This window comes from Ursus arctos, chromosome X, assembly GCF_023065955.2.
Source record: "Ursus arctos isolate Adak ecotype North America chromosome X, UrsArc2.0, whole genome shotgun sequence".
Taxonomy (NCBI): Eukaryota; Metazoa; Chordata; class Mammalia; order Carnivora; family Ursidae; genus Ursus; species Ursus arctos.
In genome coordinates, this window is record NC_079873.1 from 56,402,609 (window position 1) to 56,428,690 (window position 26,082).

A 26,082-nucleotide genomic window follows, 5' to 3' on the forward strand; every position below is an offset into this window, starting at 1 on the left:
CAAGATAAAGAGTTGCACACTGAGCAACTGAGCCAGCCAGGCACCCCTGTTTTAAATTATATTGATTTCGGCTCTTATTTCTTTTGTTCTGCTTGACTGGGTTTAATTTGCTAATTTTTTCTAGTTTCTTAATGTGAAGGCTTGGATTATTTGAGATCTTTATCTAATTCAATAAATTTTTGTCTGAACACTGCTTTAGTTGTATCCTCTCAATTTTTATATGTGTGTTTTCATTTTCATTCCACTCAAACTATTCCTGATTTCCTTTTGTGACTTGCTCTTGGACCCATTAGATTGTTGAAAAGTGTGTTGTTTAATATCCAAATATTTGGAGATTTTACAGATGGCTCTGTACTATAGTTTTATAATTTAATTCCATTATGGTCAGAGAAAGTACGTGGTATGATTTCAATATTTTTACATTTTTTTGAAGTTTGTTTTATGGTTCAAAATGTGGCCTATCATGATGAATGTTCAGTGTGCATTTGAAAACAGAAATGTGTATTCTGCTATTAGGATAGAGTATTCTATAAATGTCAATTAGATCAAGTTGGTTGAGAGTGTTGTTCATGTCTTCCACATCCTTATTGAGTATCTGTTGACTTATTCTATTGATTACTGAGAGATGGGTATTGAAGTGTCCAACTGTAGTTATGGATTTGTCAATTCCACCTTTCATTTATATCAGTTTTTGCCTCAGGTATTTTGAAGCTCTGTTGTTAAGTACATTACATATTTAGGATAGTTATGTTGTCATGTTTAATTTATCACTTTTTCATTATGTTCCTCTTTATCCTGAGTAATGTTCCTTGTTCTAAACAGTTTTTTGCTTGATATTAATATAGCCATTCCAACCTTCTTTTTCTTAGTGTTTGTATAGTGTACCTTTTTCAATTCCTTTTATTTTCTGTGTTGTTGAATTCAGTTTACTAGTATTCTGTTGGGAATTCTTGAGTTTATAGTCCTGACAGATTGTCTGCAGTTTTCGTTATTTGTGATATCTTTGGGTTTTGGTATCACAGTTATGACAATAAAATACTTAGGAATAAATTAAAAGATGTGCAGGACATGTACAATGAAAATTATAAAACATCACTGAAAGAAATTAAAGATGCAAATAAATGGAAAAATATTCCATGTTCATAGATTAAAAGACTTAACTTTGTTAAGATGGCAATACTCCCAAAAATGATCTACAGATTCAACACAATCCCTATCAGAATCCCAGCTGGCTTTTTTCTTTTTCCAGAAATTGTCAGGCTGATCCTAAAATTCATATGGAAATTCAAGGAACCCAGAATAGCTAAAATGATCTTGAAAAAAGAACAAATTTGGAGGACTAACACTTCCTGACTTCAAAACTTACTACAAAGCAATGATAATTAAGACAGTATGGTACTGGCATAAGGATGGACATCCTATCAATATGATAGAACTGACAATCCAGAAATAAAACGATGTGTCTATGATCAACTAATTTTCCACAAGGAGGCAAAGACCAACCAATGTGGAAAGACTATTTTTTAAAAAAATAAATGGTTCTGAAACAACTGGATAGCCACATGGAAAAGAATGAAGTTGGACTCTTACCTCATACCACATACAAAAATTCACTCAAAATGGATCAAAGACCTAGATATAAGAGCTGAAAGTATAAAACTTCTCAGAAGAAATCATAGAAATAAACATTCATAACTCTGAATTCGGCAGTTGATTCTTACATATGATACCAAAAGCAAGAGCAACAAAAGGAAAATATATTGTACTTCATCAAAGTTAAAAAAACTTTGTGCTTCAAAAGACACTATCAAGAAAGGGAAAAGACAACCCACAGAATGGGAGAAAATATTTTCAAGTCATAAATCTGATCAGGGACTTGTAACTAAAATATGTAAAGGACTTATGACTTAGTAATAAAAAGACAAATAACCCAATTAAAAATTGGGCAAAGAGTCTGAACACACATTTCTCCAAAGAAGATAAACAAATGGCTGATAAACATATGAAAAGATGCTCAACATCATTTGTTGTCCAGAAAGTCATTGATCAGGAAATCAAAACTGCAATGGGACATCACTCTGTACTCACTAGAATGGCTAGAAAGAAAAAGATAATACAAGTATCGGCATGGAGGTGGGGAAATCAGAAGCCTCGAATACTACTAACAACAATATAAAATGGTGCAGCCACTTTGGAAAACAGTCCTGCAGCTCCTCAAATGATTAAAATACAGTTACCATATGACCTAGGTCTACCCAAGAGAAATGAAAACATATGTCCACACAAAAACTTATACACAATTGTCTACAGCAGCATTATTCATAATAGCCAAAGATGAAAACAACTGGTGAACGGATTTTTAAAATGTGGTAAATCCATACAATGGAATATTATTTGACCATAAGATGGAATGAGATTCTGATACATGCCACAACATGGATAAACCCTGAACATGTTACATCAAGTGAAAGAAATCAGTCAAAAAAGTCCACATATTATATGATTCTATTTATATAAAATGTCCAAAATACGCAAATCTAGAGAGACACAAAGTAGATTAATGGTTGCACAGGGCTCCTAGGGGGAATGCTGGGATAGGGAATGTGATGGGGGTTTCTTTTTGAAGTGATGAAATGTTCTAAAATTGATTGTTGGTGGTGGTTGTATGTATCTGTGAATATGCTAAAATCCACTGAATTATATACTTTAATGCGTGAATTGTATGGCATGTGAATTATATATCTCAATAAAGCTGTTTTTCAAAATGAAGTTTTACCCTGTGTGATATTCCTTCATGCCTGACTTCTTTGTTCAAGATAATGTCTGTGATATTCATCCATATTTTTCTGAGTCAGTATTCATTTTTTGCTTTGTAGCATTCCATTGTATGTATGTACCACAATTTATTTAATCCATCCTCCTGTTGATGACACTAGAGTTTTATGAATAGAGCTGTCTTGAACATTCTCATACATATTATGGTAAGCAGATACACTCAATTGACCTGAGTATGTATCTAGGAGAGGGACTGCTGGGTCATTGCTGTAACAAACATGTTTCGTTTTAGCATATACTGCCAAATGGTCTTCCAAAGTGGTCGTACTAATTTACATTTCCACTACCAATGTATCAGAGCTCCAGTTGCTTCCCATCCTTACTAACACTTGGTGTCTTAATTTTAGCCATTCAGTGAGTGTGCAGTGATCCCTCATCGTGCTGTTAACTGGCACTCTCTGATGAGTAATGATGTTGAACATTTTTCCTTTGCCTGTTGATCATTTGTATATCTTCTTCTTCTTTTTTTTTAAAGATTTTATTTATTATTTATGTGACAGAGAGACAGCCAGTGAGAGAGGGAACACAGCAGGGGAGTGGGAAAGGAAGAAGCAGGCTCCCAGCGGAGGAGCCCGATGTGGGACTCGATCCCGAAACGCCAGGATCACGCCCTGAGCCGAAGGCAGATGCTTAACGACTGCGCTACCCAGGCGCCCCCGATCATTTGTATATCTTCTTTTGTGAAGTTCCTGTTTAATTCTTTTGCCCATTTTTTATTGGGTTGTCTTTTCTCGTTGAGTTTTGAGTTCTTTGTATACTCTGAAATTTCTCAGGCTTATGTATTAACACATCTTCTTCCTGTCTATGGCTTGTCTTTTTCCTACTTTGTATCTTTTGACAAACTGAAGCTCTCAGTTATAATGAAGTCCACTTTACCAATATTTTCTTTTATAGTTTTTATACGTAATTTTTTTATGTCTCCAGGGTCATGAAGATATTCTCCTATGTTTCTTTTTAGAAATCTTATTGTTGTACCTTTCACTATGATCCATCTCAAAGCAATGTTTCTGTATGGTGGGAGGGAGGGTCAAGGTTCATGTTTTTTCTCATATGGATATCTAATTGTTCCAGCACCATTTATTGTTAAAATAATTTTTCCCTACTGAATAGCACTGGCACCTTTCTCATAAAATGATCATGTTTGAGTCTATTTCTGGACACTATTTTGGACTCTATTCTGTGGTATATGTTCTCAGACTCTATTCTTTTTCAAAATTGTCCTTTTGTCTCTATAGAAATCTTAATATCATCCTGTCAACTTCCACAAGTAAATCAGCTGGGATTTTGATTGGGATTGTCTTGAGTGTATAGGTTAAATCGGGAAAATTGACATTTTAACAAAATTGAGTTTTCCAATCCATGAATATGGTATATATCTTCATTTATTTAGGCCTTTAAAGTTTTCTTTCAGCAATGTTTCAGTGTTTTGTAGTTTTCAGTGTAGAAGTCTTCTGTATCTTTCACTAGATTACTAAACATTTGATGAGTTTTGATGCTGTTAAAAACGGCATCTTCGAAGTTCATTTTTCCAGTTATTTCTTGCTAGTACAGAGAAATACAATTACTTTTTGTGTATTGACCCAGCAACCATGCCAAATTTATTTATTTATTTTTATTTTTTTAAATATTTTTATTTATTTATTTGCCAGAGAGAGGGAGAGACTGAGTGCACACAAGCAGAGGGAGCTGCAGGCAGAGGGAGAAGCAGGCTCCTTGCTGAGCAGGGAACCCAGTGTGGGACTCGATCCCAGGACTCTGGGATCCTGACCTGAGCCGAAGACAGCCGCTTAACCGACTGAGCCACCCAGGCACCCCTATTTTTATTTTTTTAAATATTTATTCTTTTTTTTTTTGGTGGGGGGAGAAGCCTAGGGAGAAGGGAGAGAGGATCTCAAGCAGACTCCATGCTGAGCTCAGAGCCCAATGCAGGGCTTGCTCTCATGACCTGAGATCACAACCCAAGCCAAAACCAAGAGTTGGACACTTAACTGACTGCACCACCCAGGCATCCACAAATTCATTTATTTTTAAAACTTTAAAATAAAACTGAGATACAGAAAACCATTTTGGGTGTGTGTTTTTTAATTGTTGAATTATTGGGATAAACCCTTCCTGGTTATGATACATTATCTTTTTTATGTATTACTGGATTCAATTTTCTAAAATTTTAGGATTTTTGCACCTATCACTGAATATTTTGACCTATACTTTTTTTTTAAAGACTCTATTCACTCATTTGAGAGAGAGAGACAGAGACAGCAACAGAGAGCATGAGCAGGGAGAGGGAGAAGCAGGGCTTGACCCCAGGATCCCAGGATCATGACCTGAGCTAAAGGTAGATGCTTAACTGACTGAGCCACCCAGGCGCCCCTAATTTTTTTTCTTTCCTTGAAATGCCTTTGTCAGATTTTGTCATGAGAGTCATGCTGGTCTCATAAAATCAATGTGCTACCTCTTTCTCTATTTTCTATAAGAGATATTTTTATAGGATTGCTATTATTTCTTCCTTATACATTTGAAGAATTCATATCAGTGAAGCCATTTTCTTTGTGAGAAAGTATTTAGGATTAAATTTCTTTAACAGGTATAGCACTGTTAAAATATGCTAAATAGGACTATTCAGATTCTCTTTGGGCCAACTGTCATAGGTGTACTTTTTCAAATAACTTGGCAATTTTGTCAAGATTGTCGAATTTGTTGGCATGAAGTTATTCACAGTGTCCTTTTGTCTTTTCAGATTAAATTTAGATTTCCAGAAAGATTTGTAGTGATGTCTACTTTTGAATTACTGATATCAGTAATTTGTGTCCTTTCTTTTTATTTATTGCTCCATCTAGCTTGGCATTCAATTATAGCAATCTTAACAAAGAATCAACTTTTGGCTTTTGATTTTCTCTTGTATGTGTGCTTTCTATTTCATTGATTTCCTCTCTTTTCTTTGTTATGTCCTTCCTTCCACTTTCCTTGGGTTTCATTTGTTATTATTTCCCTAGATTTGAGCCAGAAGCTGAGAGAAGGAATAGTATAGGTCACCATAAATATCTGGGAACTGTAACAAATGTGTCTCCTGAACTTGTGACCCCTGCTACATTTCTTTAGTGACTCCAAAGCTCTGTAATAAAAATCCCTACTCATTGCCATTAAGGCTTTCCTTTGTATTATTAGGGTAAGCTTATGCTGCCTATGAGACGTAATTCAAATGGAATGCTGGCCAAAATTGAAGATTTTCAGGACCAATTTCTATCAGAAATACTTGGGTAGCTGCAGATAATTGTTTAATTTCCTTTGGAGAAATAATCGTAAATTCAGGTTCTTTTGATTCTGTGGCCTAAGACCTGACCCAAAATGTACACTAGAAAATCCACTCAAGTGTTGTCATTTTGTTCATGTGCCTGAGGATTAGCATCAATTGCTTTTTCTCTTGGCTGATCTCAAAACTATCATCTCTGAGAATTTCTTACCCATTGAGAGCTAACCTCTGAGCCAAAAGCAACTGATGACTGACTGCTAGTTACTAAGCCATTGAATGGACCAAGCAAAGAATGTCTGATGCAGGACTAAGCATTTAATCCTAGTTTTGGTGTGTGCAAGTGAACAGATAATTCCAACATGAGCTTTGATAAATTATAGCTTTTATCTACTGCATTTGGATAAATTAGAATGACCCTTACAGTTCTGGCTGAGGATACCATAATATATAAATATATTTAAAAGTATAGATAATCCGATCCTGTCAGCAGACTACCTTTGTGTTGGTAGAGGATTCACACTGGGTTTTGTTCTAAAGCTCTCAGGAGGTTTATTCTGACGTAACCACTAAGACATTCAATGATGATATTTGACGAATACTTCATACCAAGGTCAGAATTACAGCACTGGAGGTAAGTGAAATTTGCAATGCCTCAAAAAATAACTTAAAGGCTTTTTTTCCATCTTCATGATTTTGAAATAAAAAATTTACTCATATTACAAAATAAATAGCTTTAAGAAATCTAATCACTAAGATTACTTCTAGCCTTAACATTTGATGACATTTTATGTAGAGTATAGTTGCAAGGATACTCTTAGCGACATCTAAAAGTTAAGTTCTTCAATGGAAGACCCTAAAAAAGGATCTGGAAAGACTGATTAAGAATCTGTGATCTTCCTTGTGTTTGGAGTGTCTTATAATCATAGGCAGTCATCTTTGGTATAATCCCTACTTCCCCTTACAACTCCTTTTTCTTTTCCTGGACACCTAACCTGCCCTTCTGTGCCCTATACCTATATCCCAAGTTGAATCTTTATTATTTTTTCTAAATGTTCCTTTCCCAAAGTACAAACTGATAATGACTTAAATTGTGAGCTTTCTCAATGATTTTTGCATAGAGGGCTCTCAAAGACCAAAATACTCTAATACTCAAATGAATGACTCTCTCTAATGATAGAATTTCTTTTTTTTTTTTTAAAGATTTTATTTATTTATTTGACAGAGATAGAGACAGCCAGCGAGAGAGGGAACACAAGCAGGGGGAGTGGGAGAGGAAGAAGCAGACTCATAGTGGAGGAGCCTGATGTGGGGCTCGATCCCATAACGCTGGGATCACGCCCTGAGCCGAAGGCAGCCGCTTAACCGCTGTGCCACCCAGGCGCCCCTCTAATGATAGAATTTCTGGTGCCATACCAGTATTTCATTCAGTAAATATTTATTAAGCTCTAGTATATACCAGATAGTTTAAAGAGGTAGAGATAAAGAATGAACATGACAGACAACTTTTCTGCCTACATAGAACTTAGATTCTAGTTGGGGAGAGAAATAACATATATAATATATAATGTATGTAATAATAACATATAATATCAATAAAATATATCAGTAATAATATAATAATAATATATAATATAATATCAAGTAGAGATGAGTGTTGTAAAAAAATATATAGGTTATGGGGGTAGTGATGGAAGTTGCTGTTTTAGAAGGAGTGTGGTTAGGAAAGACTGAGGTTGGGGAGTGACAATTGAACAGAGGATGTAGGGGAGCAAGCCATATGAATATCCAGGAAGAGAGTGTTCTACAGAAAAGGAATGGCAAATACAAAGGCCCAGAGGTAGGAAAGTACTAAGTATTACTGATATAGTAGGACTACAGTATAGTGAGTTGAGAGGCAGAGTGATGGGAGATGGGGCAGAGGTAACCAAGGACCAGATAATCTACGGCCTTGCAGGTCATGGTAATGACTCTGAATTTTATTTTAAGTCCAAGTAAATAGGAAGTACAAGAGGACTGACATGATCTGACTTATAATACTCTGCTGTGTGGTTACTGGATTTACACAGGGGCAAAAGTGGGAGCAGAGAGGATAGCTGAGAAGCTATTACAGTGGTCCAAATGAGAGATGAAGTAGCTTGGACAAAGGAAATACTGCTGGCCTGATTTATTGTTTGGAAAGGGCACATCATAAATCACACTACTCTCAGCTTCACCTCCCACTATATAAACCATGAATAAGAGACAACTCCAAAACTAACAATGTTCTCTTCTACACCTGGCTTTTGTTTATTCAGTTCCTACGGCTTTTAATGCCTTCTACTTCCTTTTCTAACCATTAAATCCCAATCGTTCTCCAAGAATAAGTTCAAATATTACCTTTAAGAATGGATCATTTCTTGCTCTGTGGACACACACACTTCATATTTCTATTACTGAAGTTATTTCATTTCGCTTTGTATATGTGTAATGAATTATGTTTCTTACCTCCTTTCTTCACTGTAAATTTCTTAAGGACAGAGACAACACATTTCCGTATGTTTCCATAATACTTAGTAGCACTTGGCATTTAATAAAGACTTTACAAAATGAATGTGGTAAGCTCCTTTCCTTAGGTCACTAATATAATGGCATGTCAGGGTTAATCCTTTTGTAAAAGCTAATTCCCATAGTACTAAGATTTCAGTCACTGTTTATATAGTTCTTAATTAACTTTGATTTGGAATAGATTTTTAAAAGGTTGGCATTTCCCAATTTTGCCCCAGAAGCTTATGATTCACCAGCTTTGCACTTTCCCTTAATTTGTCTGTTTATAGTTGGTAGCTTAATGATTTATTTACATTACTCACAAGCTGGGTTCATACTTTTAGGCATTATTTCATTACAAATACCCAGTCTTAGGAACTATAAACCTTTAACAACTCAGATTCATTTTTTCTAAATGTATTTTTTTCCCATCTCATTTTTTAAAAAATAAATGACTTACATTTAAACTTGGGAATTTCATCAATAAACAGAATGATCTGAAACAATCTCCCAATAATTTCTGCCCCTACCTTCCAGTTTAATTTTAAAGTTAATCAAAGTTTAATCTTAATCAACAGGTTGAGCATAAATATCAATACCACATAAGACCACGTAAGTCTCAAAGGTAATAAGATATGGTTTTTTTTATATGGGGATTCTTTATCATTTATTCTTTTAAGTTTTTATTTCAATTCCAGTTAGTTAACATACTGTGTAATATTACTTTCAGGTATACAATATAGTGATTTTACATTTCAATACAACACCCAGTGCTTATCACAACAAGTGCACTCCTTAATCCCTAACACCTATTTAACCCATCCCCCCATCCACCTCCCCTCTGGTAACCATCAGTTTGTTCTCTATAGTTAAGAGTCTGTTTCTTGGTTTGCCTTTCTCTTCCTTTTTTCCCTATGCTCATTTGTTTTGTTTTTTAAATTTCACATGAGTGAAATCATACGGTATTTGTCTTTCTCTGACTGAATTATTTCACTTAGTATAATACTCTCTAGCTCCATCCATATCATTGCAAATAGCAAGATTTCATTCCTTTTTATGAATTCCTACACACACACACACACACACACACACACACACGCACACACTACTTCTTTATTCATCAGTCGATGGACCCTTGGGCTGTTTCCATAATTTGGCTATTGTAGTATTGGCTGCTAGAAACACTGGGGTGCATGTATCCCTTTGAATTTGTATTTTTGTATTCTTTGGGTAAATACCTAGTAGTGCAATTGCCGGATCCTAGGGTAGTTCTTTTTTTAACTTTGAAAAACCTCCATATTGTTTTCTAGAGTGGCTGCACCAGTTTGCATTCCTACCAACAGTGTAAGAGGGTTCCCCTTTCTCTACGTCCTCACCAACACCTTACATCAATAAACAGAATGATCTGAAACAACTTCCCAATAATTTGTTTTCTTGTGTTGTTGATTTCAGCCATTCTGACAAGTGTGAGGTGGTATCTCACTGTAGTTTTGATTTATATTTCCCTGATGATGAGTGATGATGAGCACCTTTTCATGTGTCCGTTGACCATCTGTATGGCTTCTTTGGAAAAATGTCTCTTGAGGGGTGCCTGCGTGGCTCAGTCATTAAGCGCCCGACTCTTGACGTCGGCTCAGGTCATGATCTGAGTCATGAGATGGGACACCCGCACTGGGCTCCATGCTGGGCATGGAGCTTGTTTAGATTCTCTCTCTCCCTCTCCTTCTGCCCCTCCACCCACCCTGCTCATGCGTGCGTGCTCTTTCTCTCTTAAAAAAAATAGTGGAAAATGTCTCTTCAATCTCCTGCTCATTTTTAAATCGGATTATTTGTTTTTTGGGTGTTGAGTTTGGTCAGTTCTTTATAGATTTTGGATACTAACCCTTTATCAAATATGTCATTTGCAAATATCTTCTCCCATTCCGTAGGTTGCCTTTTAGTTTTGTTGACTGCTTTCTTTGCTGTGAAGAAGTTTTTTTATTTTGACAAAGTCGTAACAGTTTATTTTTGCTTTTGTTTTCCTTGCCTCAGGAGACATATCTAGAAAGAAGTTGCAATGGCCAATGTCAAAGAGGTTACTGCCTGTGTTCCCTTCTAGGATTTTTATAGTTTCAGGTCTCACATTTAGGTCTTTAATCCATTTTGAATTTATTTTTGTGTATGGTGTAAGAAATTGGTCTAGTTTCATTCCTTTGCATGTTGCTGTGCAGTCTTCCCAACAGCATTTGTTGAAGACATGGTCTTCTTTCCACTGGATATTCTTTCCTCCTTTGTCGAAGATTAATTGACCATATAGTCGTGGGTTCATTTCTGGGTTTTCTATTCTGTTCCATTTTTGTGCCAGTACCATAGTGTCCTGATCATTACAGCTTTGTAATATAACTTAAAGTCCAGAATTGTGATTCTGGTGGTCTGCATTTCCTTTTCAAGGTTCCGGGCTATTCAGGGTCTTTTATGGTTCCATACAAATTTTAGGATTGTCTGTTCTAGTTCTAGGAAAAATGCTGGTGGTATTTTGATAGGGAATGCATTAAATGTGTACATTGCTTTGGTAATATAGACATTTTAACAATATTTGTTCTTCTAATCCATGAGCATGGAATGTCTTTCCATTTCTTTGTATCATCTTCAATTTCTTTCATCGATGTTTTACAGTTTTCACAATATAGGTCTTTCACCTCTTTGGTTAGGTTGCAGGTATCTTACTGCTTTTGATGCAACTGTAAATGGGACTGATTCCTTAATTTCTCTTTCTGCTGCTTCATTATTGGTGTATAGAAATGCAACAGATTTTTGTAGGTTGATTTTGTATTCTGCTACTTTACTGAATTTGTGTATCAGTTCTAGGAGTTTTTTGGTGGAGTCTTTCAGGTTTTCTGTATAGAGTATCATGTCATGTGTATTTTTGTTTTATTTATTAAAGTACTACATATTCACTGAAAAAGTCAAACAATACAAGAGTAAAATAAAAAGTAAATCTCCCAAACTCATTAAATCCTAACCTAAGAGATAGCAGTAGCAATTGCTGAGTTTGGTGTGTATCCTTCCAAAACTTTATATATGATATATGCATTCTTATATATGTGTATGAGTGTGTGTGTAATATATATATATTTTTCTGTTCATTCATGCATGAACCAGTATCATGAATGTGCTAGGTGCTGGATATACAAAGATAAGCAAAAACAGACACAGTATTTTTCCTCATGGAGCTTACAGTCTAGCATACGTGCATACAAATATGCATATACATGTATGTTTTAAAGATAAAAATTGAGGATCAGAAAAGACCAGTAAAAGTATAACACTCCAAAGTGAGGGGCACACCCCAAGGTGCATTTCTTTTACCTACAATAACAAAAACAGAGTTTATAGGCTCACGGAAGGAACATGTCTGGATTTGGTTTGGTTGTGAGAAGCAGAAGATAAAGGGCTGAAGAGCACACAGCTGGTCAGTGAAGCAGTGGAGAAGAATCTCTGTGTTATGAGAAGCCCCCCAGCTGCCTATATCCACTGGCTGGGAAAATGTAGAGGCTACAAAAAAATCACATACACAACAATCTTAGATCATCATAAGCTTAATTTCTGCAAGCCTAAATCATGGCCCTGGTCTCCTTTCCACACGAATCTCCTGCAAATAGTTGTAAAAAAAGTACCTCAATTAAAGGTAAGTTACCACAACTCAACAGCAAAAACTAATAACCCAATTTAAAAACGGGCTAAAGACGTGAATAGATATTTCCCCAAAGAAGACATACAAATGGCCAACAGGTGTATTCAAAGATGCTCAACATCACTAATCATCACATAAATGCAAATCAAAACCACAATGAGGGGTGCCTGGCTGGCTCAGTCAGTAGAACATATGACTCTTGATCTTGGGGTTGAGCGTTCAAGCCCCATGTTGGGTATAGAGATTACTTAAAATCTAAAAAAGAAAAACCACAATGAGGTATCACTTACACCTGTCAGGATGGCTGTTATATATACTTAAAAAAAGACAACAACTGTTGGTGAAGATGTGGAGAAATTGGTACCCTTGTACGTTGTTGGTTGGAATTCAAAATGGTACAGCCACTATAGAAAACAGTAGAGAGGTTCCTCAAAAAGTTAAAAATAGAACTACCATATGATCCCGCAATCCCACTTCTAGTATTTATCCGAAATAATTCAAGTCAGGATCTTGAAGAGATAGCCAAGATATGACAACAATGTAAATATCCATTGAGGGACGAATAAAGAAAATGTGGTATGTACATGTAACAGAATACTATTCAGCCTTTAAAAGGAAGAAAATTCTTCAATATGTGACAATATGGATGAACTTCAAGGACATTACATTAAGTAAAATAAGCCAGTCAGGGAAGGACAAATACTGTATGATTCCACTTATATGAGATAACTAAAAGAGTCAAATTCATAGAATCAAAGAGTGGAATGGTGGTTGCCAGGAGCTGGGGGCAAGAAAAATGAAGAAATGTTAGTCAATAGGCATAAAGTTACAGCTAAACAAGATGAGTACATTCTAGAGATCTGCTGTACAACCTGGTACCTGTGGTAAACAACAGTATACCATACACTTAATGCTTTGTTAAGAGGATAGATCTCATGCTAAGTGTTCCTAGCACGACAAAATAAAACTTCAAAAAAGATGTAAGAAATAACAGTATAAGATACTACTTAAAAATGAAATGAGAGGAATAGGAAAAAAGAACGGTAGGAGAAGTCTTAGCAGAGACCTATTGTTATAAAGCAGAATAAAATCATGACCAAGTATGTCACCTGAATTTCCAAATATTAATTAAGGAATCATGTCCATAAAATAAGAATATAAAGCAGGGATTTAAGAGCTCAAGAATGGCTGGTAGATAAAAGAAAATGAAATATGAGCCATTTTAGAAATAAAGAAGGAAATGAGAAGAAAAAAATAAAACCATCACAGAAATAAGGGTAAAACTGAAAGCAGCAAAAGACAGAAGTGACATTGATGAATAATCAGTAAGAACATAGAAAACAAGAGAAAAACAAGCAAAATGAAATGAAAATTGAAATTGTTCTAAAATCTTCAGGCTCCCTCATCAATTAATGAGTTAAAAAAAAATTTTGACACATGTTCATTTTATATTTGTATGACAGTCATGGTTATATCTTTAAAAAATTATTGACCAAAATGCTTAATGGATACAAAACCAGGTAAATTATGTTGTAAAACTCATGGACTACTTCAACTCATCTTCTCTTGGCTCCCAGATTGAATTTCAAGTGCCAACAAAACTTTGATGAATATTTTTTTTCTTTTCTATTGAGTTTATGTTTCATTTTGTTTCTGGTTTGTGTACAGCCAATGTCATTCCCCGCCCTGGTACCAGCAATGAATGGGAATATGGTTTGGCTATTTGTTGAGTAAACGGATTAATGGATTATGTCTCTGGGTAAGAAACAACAGACAATTTAATTTGTTAGTCTTTTTTGTTATTCTTTTTGCCCATTCTGAGCTCAGATTAAACAATTATTTCATGCCTGCTGGGAGGGAGACCAGCCCTCTGATATCTATCTAGACTGGTGAGTTTCTGTGTTTACTCTTGACCTGTAGCTGAAGTTGTAGCTCTGAATCCATAAGCTCCCTATGTCTGTGTCTATGTGTCAATAATCGAGATAGGCCTTGACCTCATCATGTGAGTGTGAAATATTTCCCCATCTCTGGCTGGTCTCCACAAATTTGATGATAAAGTCTTCTATGTTCAAGGAACTCTGTTCTGGTTTATAGACATAAGTAAGCACTTATATAAAATATTCTTAAAGTTCTCACAAAAAGAAAATTAAACTAATATTTTAAAATGTGCTAAACCAGAGTGTTCTTATAAAAAAATTCTGCCAACTCAGAAACATTTTAAGATTCCAAAGTTAAGGTAAATCTTGGCAAGCGAGATTAGTTTAATAATTTCGGTTTAAAAGAAAGAGCTAGGTCTTTTTTATGGTTTATTTTTATAAAGTATAAAACAAGCATACATTTAATTTTACTGGGGTCTCTTTTTCCTAAATGTATACAGGTTTAGTGATTAATATTACATAGTTCTTATACATAACATTTAAGATGATAAAAAATGTAAAGTGTATTCAACTAAAATTGAATCACTGTTCTGACAAACTTAATTTCAGCTGTACTTATGGGCTGTAGTATATTAGGTTTAAAATAGTTTCCAAGACATTTAGTTAACTTAAAATGCTGGACTACTATTAAATTGAGTCAATTAATAAATAATTACTGGATAAAAAGATAAATTTTAATTAAAATCAAATACTTAAATATTGATTACAAAGCACAGATTTTAGTTTTATACTATTGCTTCTTATTTTTATATGCTATAGAAAGATGGTATCTTTGAGTCATGTTACTGAATGTGTTCATTTTTCCTTTTTAAAAGGATGGGTGTGGCCACAGAGAACAATGCTATAAATGCTCATGAATCCTGCTAATTTGCTATAGTGCTTATAAGAGATGGTTCTCAACTGCACCCCTCTGAATTTTCTTTTTGAAATAAAAATTATTTTGGTTAAAATAACAATTAAAATAAGTGGTTGACATATTATGAGCAATAGTAACAAAGGAACAGTGAACAGTGTTTTTGTTTTTAAAGGACAATGCAGTTTATTCCTAAAGCAATGGTTCTCAAGCTTCTGTTCTCAGAACCCCTTTGCACTCTGAAAAAAATTAAGAACTTCCAAAGAGATTTTGAGAAATTCTTTTTTTTTAAAAAAAGATTTTATTTATTTGAGAGAGAGAGCACGCATGTGCACAAGTCTGTGGGGGGAGGGGCAGAGGAAGAGGGAGAAGCAGACTCCCTGCTGAGCAGGGAGCCCACCACATGGCTCAGTCCCAGGACCCCAAGATCACGACCTGAGCTGAAGGCACCCAGGTGCCCCCCCAAAGAGATTTTTCAAATGCAGATTGTATCTATCAATAACTGCCATATTATAAATCAGAACATAAAATTTAAGTATATTTACTGACTGAACTTATTTGAGACAAAATCACTGAATGCTAATGTCAATTTTCAAAAAAATTATATTTAAAAAATCAACGAGAAGACTGGGAAAATTTTCGAAAAGCTCTTTAATCTGACCTAATAGAAATAGCTACATTCTCATATCCACTTCTGTATTCCATCTATTACAATATCACATATCACATAGCTTCTGGAAAACGACATGTCTTAGTGTTACGAAAATAGTTTTGACCTGGCAGATCACCAAAAAGTTTGTCAGTTTGTTTCAGAATATAAAAGAGCATATAATGAAGGACTGATTTGAAAGTAAATTTTATTTGACCTGGTTTAAATCTGAGTCTGAGATAAAGCTCTATAATGTATTTAAATGTAGCAAAATTATCTTGATTTTGATGGGCTTGCTTGCTTGGTTTACTGATTAATGTCTTCACTTACAATAAGAAGGGTTATTCTTTATTCTCTATGTAATCTGCCTAGATAGCAGATTCTGTGTTTTACCAGAATAATTTTCTGATCTTTATGTTGTGTTTATTACGTCTTTATTCTTGATCATTTAATGGCAAACAAAGTACAAAGTTTCCTCATTTATCAAAGAGCTAAAGTTCTTTAAAACTCTGTTACCTCCTATGCTTCTTTTTAAAATGTTTTGATGTCATTTTGCTTAGGTAGGTAATCAAGTGTTGTTTCTGAGGCATCCATGATCCTATCTTAATCAAGTACCCAAATCATCTCTAACAACTCTTGATTTTGTCTTCCAAAAAGTCATATCCCTGTTATAAAAGATAAAAGTTTTTATAAGTGTTCAGGATGTCTTTTAACCTAAAACTATCTTTGAGATTTCTAAAAGGGACCCTGGAAAAGTGCAAAAATTTATTCTTTCTCCCCATAAAGAGAGAAATGTGAGAATTAGGTTCATTTGATGGGTTACTATTGTTGAAGAGTTGCATGAGAAGAGTTGCAAAACTGAAGAGATGCTTAGCCTTCCTTATATTAAATTCTTAGAAGTAAAAAATTATTAACATAAAATTTTCAGAAATTGTATACCTTCTGAGCAGTTCCTGAAGATTACTGACTATCTTGAGAGTAAAACTTCAAGAGAAACACTAATCATAACTCTTATACATTTTTTTTCAAAAATGGACGGAATATCAAGAGAAAGGATCAACAAGGAAATAGATGTGAACAACACTATAAACCAAGTAGGCCGAACAGGCATATAGAGAATACTCTACCCAACAACAGCACAAATCACATTCTTCTCAAGTGCTCATGGAATATCCTGCAGTATAGAACATATAGCTGGCTGCAAAACAAGTCTCAATAAATTTAATAAGACTGAAATCATATAAAGTATATTCTCTGACCACAATAGAACAAAGCTAGAAATCTGTAACAGAGAAAAAAGTGGAAAATTCATAAATATGTGGAAATTAAACAACATACTCTTAAATAATCAATAGGCCAAAGAAAAACATCACAAGAGAAATACGAAAATACGCAGAAATTAATAAAAACAAAGACACAACATACCAAAATTTACGGGACGCAGGGAAGGCAGTATTCAGAAGGAAATCTATAGCTGTAAAGGCCTACATTTAAAATAAAGATTTGAAAGCAACAAACTAACTTTAAACCTTGAGTAACTAGAAGAAGAGCAAGCTAAACCCAAACTTACCAGAAAGAAGGAAATAATAAAGAACAGATAAAAATGAAACAAAAAATAGAAAAAAATTGAATCAATGAAATAAAAAATCAGAATCTTTTCATGATAAAGAAAAAAACTACTCAGAAAACTAGGAATAGAAGGGAATATATTCAGCCTAATAGAGAACATTTACAAAAAACACAGGTATCACAGTCAATTGTGAAAGACTGAGGCTTTCTCCTTAGGATTAGAAACAAAAGAATGCCTGCTTTCACTGCTGCTATTCAACACCATACTGGATTTTCTAGTGAGAGAAAGTAGGAAAAGGAAAAAAAAAAAGAACAAAAGAAATAAAAGGCATCCACATTAGAAAGGAAGAAGCAGACCTATCACTGTTCACAGATGACATGATCCTATATATGCGTAGAAGATCCCAATGAATCCACAAGAAAAAAAAAAGGGGCAAGAAAGTGGCAGGGTACAAGATCAACAGGCAAAAATCACTTGTGTTACTCAAACCCAAGGTGAGTGTTATTGGAACCTCCGGTGTACAGCTGGTTGGTCAGAAGCCCAGGTGACAACCTGGGCTTGCGACTGATGTCTGAAATGGCTGGGTCAGTCTTGTGGGACTATACCCATAAACTGTGGAACCTAAGGCCATCTCTGGGTAGATAGTGTCAGAATTGAATTGTAGAACACCCAGCTGATGTTACAGAGAATTAGTTGTTGTGGGGAGAAAACCTCCACACATTTGGTAACCGGAAGTATCAGAAGTGAAGTGTTCTCTGTGAAGGTAAAGAAGACACACAGGAAAGAAAGATACAGGAGGAAAAAAGAACTTCAGGTTTTTCTTCTTTAGGTTTAATACAATGCAACGATGAAAAGACAAACAACCCAAATAAGTGGGCAAAGGATGTGACAGAAAGTGTTTGTTTTCCAAAAAAGATATATCAATGGCCAATAAACACATGAAAAGTCATTTCACATCATTACTCATTAGAGAAATGCAAATAAAACCACAACGAGATACCACTTCATACTCAATAGAATGGCTGTAATCCAGAAGACATAATAGTAAAGTGGTGGCAAGGAGGTAAAGAAATCAGAAATCTCATTCAGTGCTTGTGGGAATGAGAATGGTGAGGCTGCTGTGGAAAACAGCTTGGCAGTTCGGCAAAAAGTTAAACATTAATAATGTCCTATGACCCAGCAATTCCACTTCTAGATATAGACCCAAAACATTGAAAGCAGGGACTCAAGTAGATACTTGTGCACCAGTGTTCACACCATTATTCACAGTAGCCAAAGCTGAAAACAACCCAAGTGTCCGTCAACAGATGAATAAACAAAATGTGGTATATCCATATAATGGAATCTTTTCAGCCATAAAAAAGAATGCAAGTACTGATTTGTCACAACATGGGTGAACTTTAAAAACATTATGCTAAGTGAAATACTCCAGTGACGAAAGGACAAATATTATATGATTCCACTTATATCTAGACAGTACCATTAGAAGTTACCAGGGGCTGGGAGAAATGGGGTACAGAATTATTTCTTAATGGGTACAGGGTTTGTTAGGGGTGATGAAAAAGTTTTGGAAATAGGTAGTAGTGAAAGTTTCACAACATTGTGAATGTAATTAATGCCACTGAACCATACACATAAAATGGCTAAAATGGCAAATTTTATGTGTGTGTGTGTGTGTGTGTGTGTGTGTGTATATAACACCACAGTTAAAAACTGTTATGACATAGTTATATACTGTACCCCAACAGAGAATTTTACCTTCCTTCCATTCTGGTATTATTGGTTACCTTACTAAATTAACGCCATTCAATCTCTGTAATGTACAGACAGTTTTTGTTTTACTCTGATGTTTGCCTGAAGACTATGCTACAAGTGACAGGCAAGAGTTTGCATATTTAACAAAGAAGGACAGTCTCAGAGCCTCACAGAAAAGGACTATACCAGGTACTTCAAACTGCTGACATGTCAGAAGAGACTCTTGATTATAGGTTTCTGAGCTGACAAGGCATAGACAATTTTGAGACCATACCAGTGCACTTAATGAGGATTTCCAGGGTTTTTTTCTAGTCTAAAAGCATACAATTTTATAAAAGCAGACTACTGACCCAAGATCCAGCAGAACATCAATTACCTAAGACTGAATAAATTGATGAGGGAAATTTTATTGTGGTTATGTATTTGGAATATCATTGGTGTGGTTTTAATGTTCCATTTTCTGAATATATGAGAAAATCCTCTTTCTTTATAAATTATTTGTAACTCAAAACAATTTAGCAGATACCGCTTCTGTAAACTGAATTAAAATATTTTAAAATAATATGGTTCTCATTCACCTCTTCCCTCTTAGCCCTCCTTCTGAATTCAGAAACTTTTATCAAGTCTCCCTACTTTTCATTGCAATATAGTTATTTGCATTAGTTATATAAAAATCTGTCCTTTTTTCTCCTTTTAAATAATAGTTTATTAGTTTATATGTTTTTACATTTTTTATCATGGTTACAGAGACTTGACAGGAGATTAGGTTTAAGCTTGAATACTCCAGATTTTTACACAAGAGGATTGAAAGACAAATACCATATGATTTTACTCATATGTAGAATTTAAGAAACAAAACACCCAAGAAAAGGGAAAAAAATAAGAGAGAGGTAAAGCAAGAAACAGACTCAATTATAGAGAACTATCTGATGATTATGAGAGGGGAGAGTAGTAGGGTGATGGGTTAAATACATGATAGGTTATTAAAGAGTGCACATGTCATGATGAAAACAGACTGATGTATGGAACTGCTGAATTACTATATTGTACATCTGAAACTAGTACAGCAGTGTATGTTAACTACCTGGAATTAAAATAAAAACTTAAATTAAAAAAATAAGAAATGTACTCGCGATCTGCTATTCCGTTTAACCTTATATACTACAGCATCAAAACCTAAAAACCAATGTTGTCCTTTTCTTAAAACCAAGATATAAGTGGACAAATTGATTGTACAACCAAGGCCTTACATGGAGTATCATACTTGCGAATGACAGCCATTTAATCAGGTATGATAAGATAATCTCAATATATAAGGTTGATCTTACCTCAACTTTATGGAGCACATGCCTACAAAATCCCCTCAAGGAATTATCCTGGTACCTGATTTACAGGGTCCCAGTATAAAGGTGGTAGGGAGTTCACTTTCCAAGAGGTCAGGAAACTTCAGTAAATTTCAGGGACCTTGAGAAAAGATGACTTTCATCTAAATTACAGGTGCTACAGGTGAAATCTGGTAAAGAGGGTTTCTTCGCTCTGGTATCCTAGCTTCAGAATAGCAAAAGATAACAAAACACACACACAATTCAATTTGCATATACTTGTAAATTCACCTCCTAATTGCCTGTGTGTGTCGTCTTTAATTCTCCTTTGAACCACCTGTAACATCTCAGTGGTTCCTTTATTAATTAATGAGTTAAATAAAATCTTTGACAAGTGTTTAAAAAAATAAAAATGGAAATTAAAACTCTAAGAGAGAAAATGATACATTTGGAAGACAGGCAAAGGAGACCCAAACATACGAAGTTCCCAAGGAAGAAAACTGAAATAATGAAATAAAAACAATTGTTCAAAAACAGTTCTCTGATTTATTTCATTTACCATAATGCCCTCTAGGTTCATTCATGCCATTGTAAGTGGCAGGATTTCCTTCTTTTTTAAGGCTGAATGTTTCATTGTATATACATATTGACATATTTTCTTCATCTATTCATCTTTTGATGAACACTTATGACTATTTCCTTGTCTTGCCAATTGTGAATAATGTTGCAATGAATATGGGGGTGCAGATATCTCTTTGAGTTAGTGATTTCATTTCCTTTGGATATATACCCAGAAGTAAAATTTCTAGACCATTCTATTTTTAATTTTTTGAGGAACCTCCATAACCCTTTTCCATAGTGGCTGTATCAATTATACATTCCCACCAATGTGCACAAGGGTTCTCTTTTCTCCACATCCTCTTCAGCACTTTTATCTCTTATCCTTTTGATAATAGGCATTCTTTTAAAGAAGTTTTAGGTTCACAGCAAAATTGGGTGGAGAATACAAAGTTCCCACATATACCAAACCCACCCCCCTCGAAGAACATCCCTCACTACTGAACATTCCGTGCCATAGTGCTACATTTGTTACAATCAATGAACCTGCAGGGACACATCATTTTCACCCAAAGTCCATAGTTATATTAGGGTTCACTCCTGATGTATGTTTTATGGGTTTTGACAAATGTATAATGACAGGTATCTACCACTGTAGTATCATACAGAATAGTTTCACTGCCCTAAAAATTCTCTATGTTCTGTTTATTCATCCTTTCCTCCCCAACTAACCTCTGTCAACTAGTGATCCTTTTATTTTCTCCACAGTTTTGACTTTTCTGGAATATCATATAGTTGGAATCATGTGGTATGTAGCCTTTTCAGATTGGCTTCTTTCACTTAATAATATGCATTTAAGATTCCTCCATGGGGCACCTGGGTGGCTCAGTCGGTTAAGTGGCTGACTCTTGATTTCAGCTCAGGTCATGATTTTAGGGTCCTAATTCCAGCCCCACACTGGGCTCCATGCTCAGCAGGGAGTCTGCTTCAGGATTTTCTCTCTCCCTCTGCCCCTCCCCCCACTCTTTCCCTCTCTGTCTCAAATAAATAAATATTTTTTTTAAAAAGACTCCTCCATGACTTTCCATGGCTTAATAGCTCATTTCTTCTTATCTCTGATTAATATTTCATTGTTTGGACATACCACAGTTTATTTATCCATTCACCTCCTGAAGGATATCTTGGCTGATTGCAAGTTCAAGCAATTATGAATAAAGCTTCTATAAACATACATGTGCAGGTCTTTGAGTGGACATAAGTTTCCAATTTATTTGGATAAATACCAAAAAGTACAGTTGTTGGAATGTAGAGTAAGAGTTTTATAAGAAAGTATCAGATTGTCTTCCAAGTGTCTATGCCACTTTGCATTTCTGCCAGCAATGAGCAAGAGTTTCCTATTGCTCCACATACTCGCTAGCATTTGGTAGTGTCAGTGTTTTAGATTTTTGCGATTCTAATACAAATGTAGTAATATCTCATTGTTTTAATTTTCAATTCTATAATGATATATAGACAGAGATACAGATATAGAAATATATAGATATATATACGTAGTCCAGCTATGTTCCTAGAACGAAGAAACTGATTTTTCAGTGGACAGCATTCTGACATACTTTTTAAATAAAAGTCATTGAAGCTATGAATTTTCCTCTGAGAACTGCTTTAGCACTTTAGATTCTGTTACAAAGTATTTTCAAGATCATTATTTTCTAGGTATTTTGTAGTTCCTGTGTTTTAAAATGTCCAAGTGGTCAAGGGTTTTGTCCTGACTCCAACAATTTCTTGTTTTATTGCATTGTGATCAGATAACATTGTTTTATTTCTATGTCTTAGAATTTATTCAGGTTTTCCTTTTCAGGCTATAGTGTATATTTCTATTAAATCCTCTATAAATATTATTTAAGTATTCTCTATCCTTTCTTTTTGTCTTTATCCCTTTAAATGGTTATCATAGATTGAGAAAGGTGAATTAAATTTTATGTTTATGTTCTTCCTTATAATTCTGATAGTTCAATATCAAAATCCATCAAAGATATCACATATACACAAAAGGAAAAAAAACAAACCAATAATTGCTAAATTTTAGGAAACCACATTCATCAACAATTATAATAACACACCATGATCAAGTAGGGTTTATTCCAGAAATGCAACAATGACTTAATTTTGGAAATCTATTACTTTAATTCAATATATTAATACTTCAAAAGAGAATAACCATATGGTTATCTCTACAGAAGCTGAAAAGGCATGTAATTCAATTCAATATTGATTTTTAAAATTCTAACTAAAATAGGAACAGATGGACAAAACATAAAAAAGTGCCTTAATTTAAAAGCCAATACCATCCTTAATGAAAAAACAGTAGCAAGTTACTATATTACTTTAAAAGGTTTACTACTATTTTGATTATTTCATAATAAAATATTAACAGTTATCTGGTATGATTATGGTTTGGAAGGCTCTGTGGCCTACATTTACCCAGAATTAGAGCTTGATTAAATGAGACATGAAATGTAGTGACCTAAGGGTAATAATGTCATGTTGAACAATAACGATCCTATTTTTATACTCAATACTATACTTCCATAAAAAACAAAGTAAAAATTATTTTTACTGCAAGCAGTGTGTCAGAGAGTCAAAGTACAGACATATAGTAGGGAAAAAATTAGTCCTTATACAATCATTTGACTGGTTATCAAATACTGAAGTGGCACAAATTTCTGGTGATAAAGACTGGGTTATTCAGACTTGAAACACCTTTTATAACTGTGTTACCAAACTCCCAGTTCCCACCGTACCTGTTTCTTTCAGGAGATTCCAGATTTCTCTGCATTTATGGATCTGCTCAAGTGCACGATTCAGTAACTTGGTCTATTTGGCAACAATGCAATAAGAAAATCAGCCTCAGTCAGACAAAACTTTAAGCAAATTAAAATATAATATTCATTAAAAGCCATTAAAAATAAAATGATAGAAAAATTACAGTTTAAACTGAACATTTTATAATTTATATAAAAATATTAACCTCTAATTGTATTTTTCTTTTTTTAAGTTTTTATTTATTTCTTTGAGACAGAGAGAGAGAGAGAGAGAGAAAGCACAAGCAGGGGGGAGTGGCAGAGGGAGAAAGAGAAGCAGACTCCCCACTGAGCAGGGAGCCCAATGTGGGACTCGATCCCAGGACCCTGGGATCATGACCTGAGCCAAAGGCAGACGCTTAATCAAATGAGCCACCCAGGTTCCCCTATTTGTATTTTTCTTAATGTCCCAGAAAATGAGGATTAAATAGAAAATCTTGAGCACCATCAATTTTAATACTCCAGGACAGAAGAGTAGCACTTCTAGAAAGGTGGTATGAGGAGTTCCATGGACCCTCTCCCTAGCAAAACAACCATAATTGGTGAAATTATAAAACACAACATGTAAAGTCTTAGGAAATTGCCCAAAGGGCAAAAAGAAAATGGAAAACCATCTATTCCAGGAAATCTACTAAGTCTCAGTAAGACAGTAAACACCCATGATAGTTGAACCCTGATCTGCTCAGTGTGAGTGCTACTGTAGGTGGGTGTGACCAAGAAGATGGGGCTCCCTCTATTCTCAGCTTCTAGGCTAGGGATTTCCAGAAGGGCCATGCTGCCAGCACTTCTCATCCTCCTCCCCCAGGTCTGTATTATAGGAACTCTATTATAAAAAGCACAAATGAGAGGCCTGGAGCTCTCTTCCTCTACCCAGTCCCTATAACCAGGCAGGGAAAATTACAATTATTGGGGCTCCATTGCCCTCACTGCAGCTTGCTTCTAGGACAGAGTTTCCATGCTGGGAGAGGCAAGCTCAGAATGCCAGGGACTATGATTCCTGCCCAGCCCCTTACTCATAGAGCTGGACTGTCACTCTGATAGAAATGTGCCACATCCCCACCTCCAGTTCGAAAACAGTGGTACAGAACTTCTTCTCAGGAGAAGCAGCAGCAGCTCATTAGAAGAGTGAGCTCTGTATCTCTGCCTAAGAAGACTGACTTTAATTGGAACACAGCTTGAGGAAGTTCAAGTCTAAGGCTACTACAAAAAAAATGGAGATTCTGGAGTTGAGTACTTAAAAAGAGGCTGATAGCTCAATGATATCAACATGCAAAACACAAAACCAGCCAGACGTTTACAGAGGGAACCAGGGTAAGAGGAAAGTAAGATCCTTACCACTTTTCAAAGGGGCCTCACATTAATTGTATCACACTGTGGAACAATTTATGCCAAAAAGCATTTTTAAGCACACACATGGACATGCAAATGCACACACACACACTCACCCCCCCCACACACACAAAGCAACCACCGTAGTAATTAGTCCAGATTAACATCTGGGTTAATATCAACAAGAGACCATTCAGAAGGGATATCAAGGAAAGAGAAATTATAAAAACCACCCTGCTAAACCACTTCGTAGAGGAGGGGCCAGGGTGACTCCACAGGCAAAGACCATGACCTCTAAGGAGTGATATCAGAAGCTGTACACTTCTGTACAACCGAGGGAAAGAGACTTCATGGAACTAACCCAGCCAAGTCACTAAACCAATAAACAAGCAAGTATTAACAACAACAAACCACAGGGGGGAATGAGTATTCAAAGATGCTTCAATATATTATCTAAAATGTCCAGTTTTCAACAGAAAATTGTGAGATATGCAAAGAAATGGTAATGTATGACCCAAATGCAGGAAAAAAGCAGGCAATAGGAATTGACTGAAAAGGTCCAGATGCTGAACTTAGCAGACAAAGATTTGAAAGCAGCTATTTTAAACATGTTCAAACAACAAAAGGAAATGACGCTTTAACAAAGGTTTGATGACAATGTCTCAGGAAATATAGAATCTCAATAAAGAAGGCAGTGGGATAACATATTCAATATGATGAAAGAAAATAACAGTTAACCAACAGTCTAATATCCAGCAAAACTATCTTTCAGAACTGAAAACAAAAAACAAAAAAATTCCCATATAAACAATGCTGATAGAATTTACTGCTAGCAGAACCATTTTATAAAAATGCTAAGAGAAGTTCTTCAGGCAGAAAACAAATGACACCAGATAATAATTTGAATCCAAATGAAAAAAAGTACACTGGTAAAAGCAATTATGTAATAATTATATAATTATCAATA

The 26,082-nt window shown here is 35.1% G+C and overlaps 1 protein-coding gene across 1 annotated transcript in view; it reads right to left on the reverse strand.

Moving 5' to 3' along the window:
• TEX11 (testis expressed 11) overlaps positions 1 to 26,082 on the reverse strand; it is a 285,798-nt gene that overhangs the window by 30,304 nt on the left and 229,412 nt on the right. Inside the window, exon 25 of the mRNA XM_048213658.2 lies at positions 23,727 to 23,799. Within this exon, the coding sequence (XP_048069615.1) occupies positions 23,727 to 23,799 (73 nt within the window). The remainder of the gene's footprint in view (positions 1 to 23,726; positions 23,800 to 26,082) is intronic.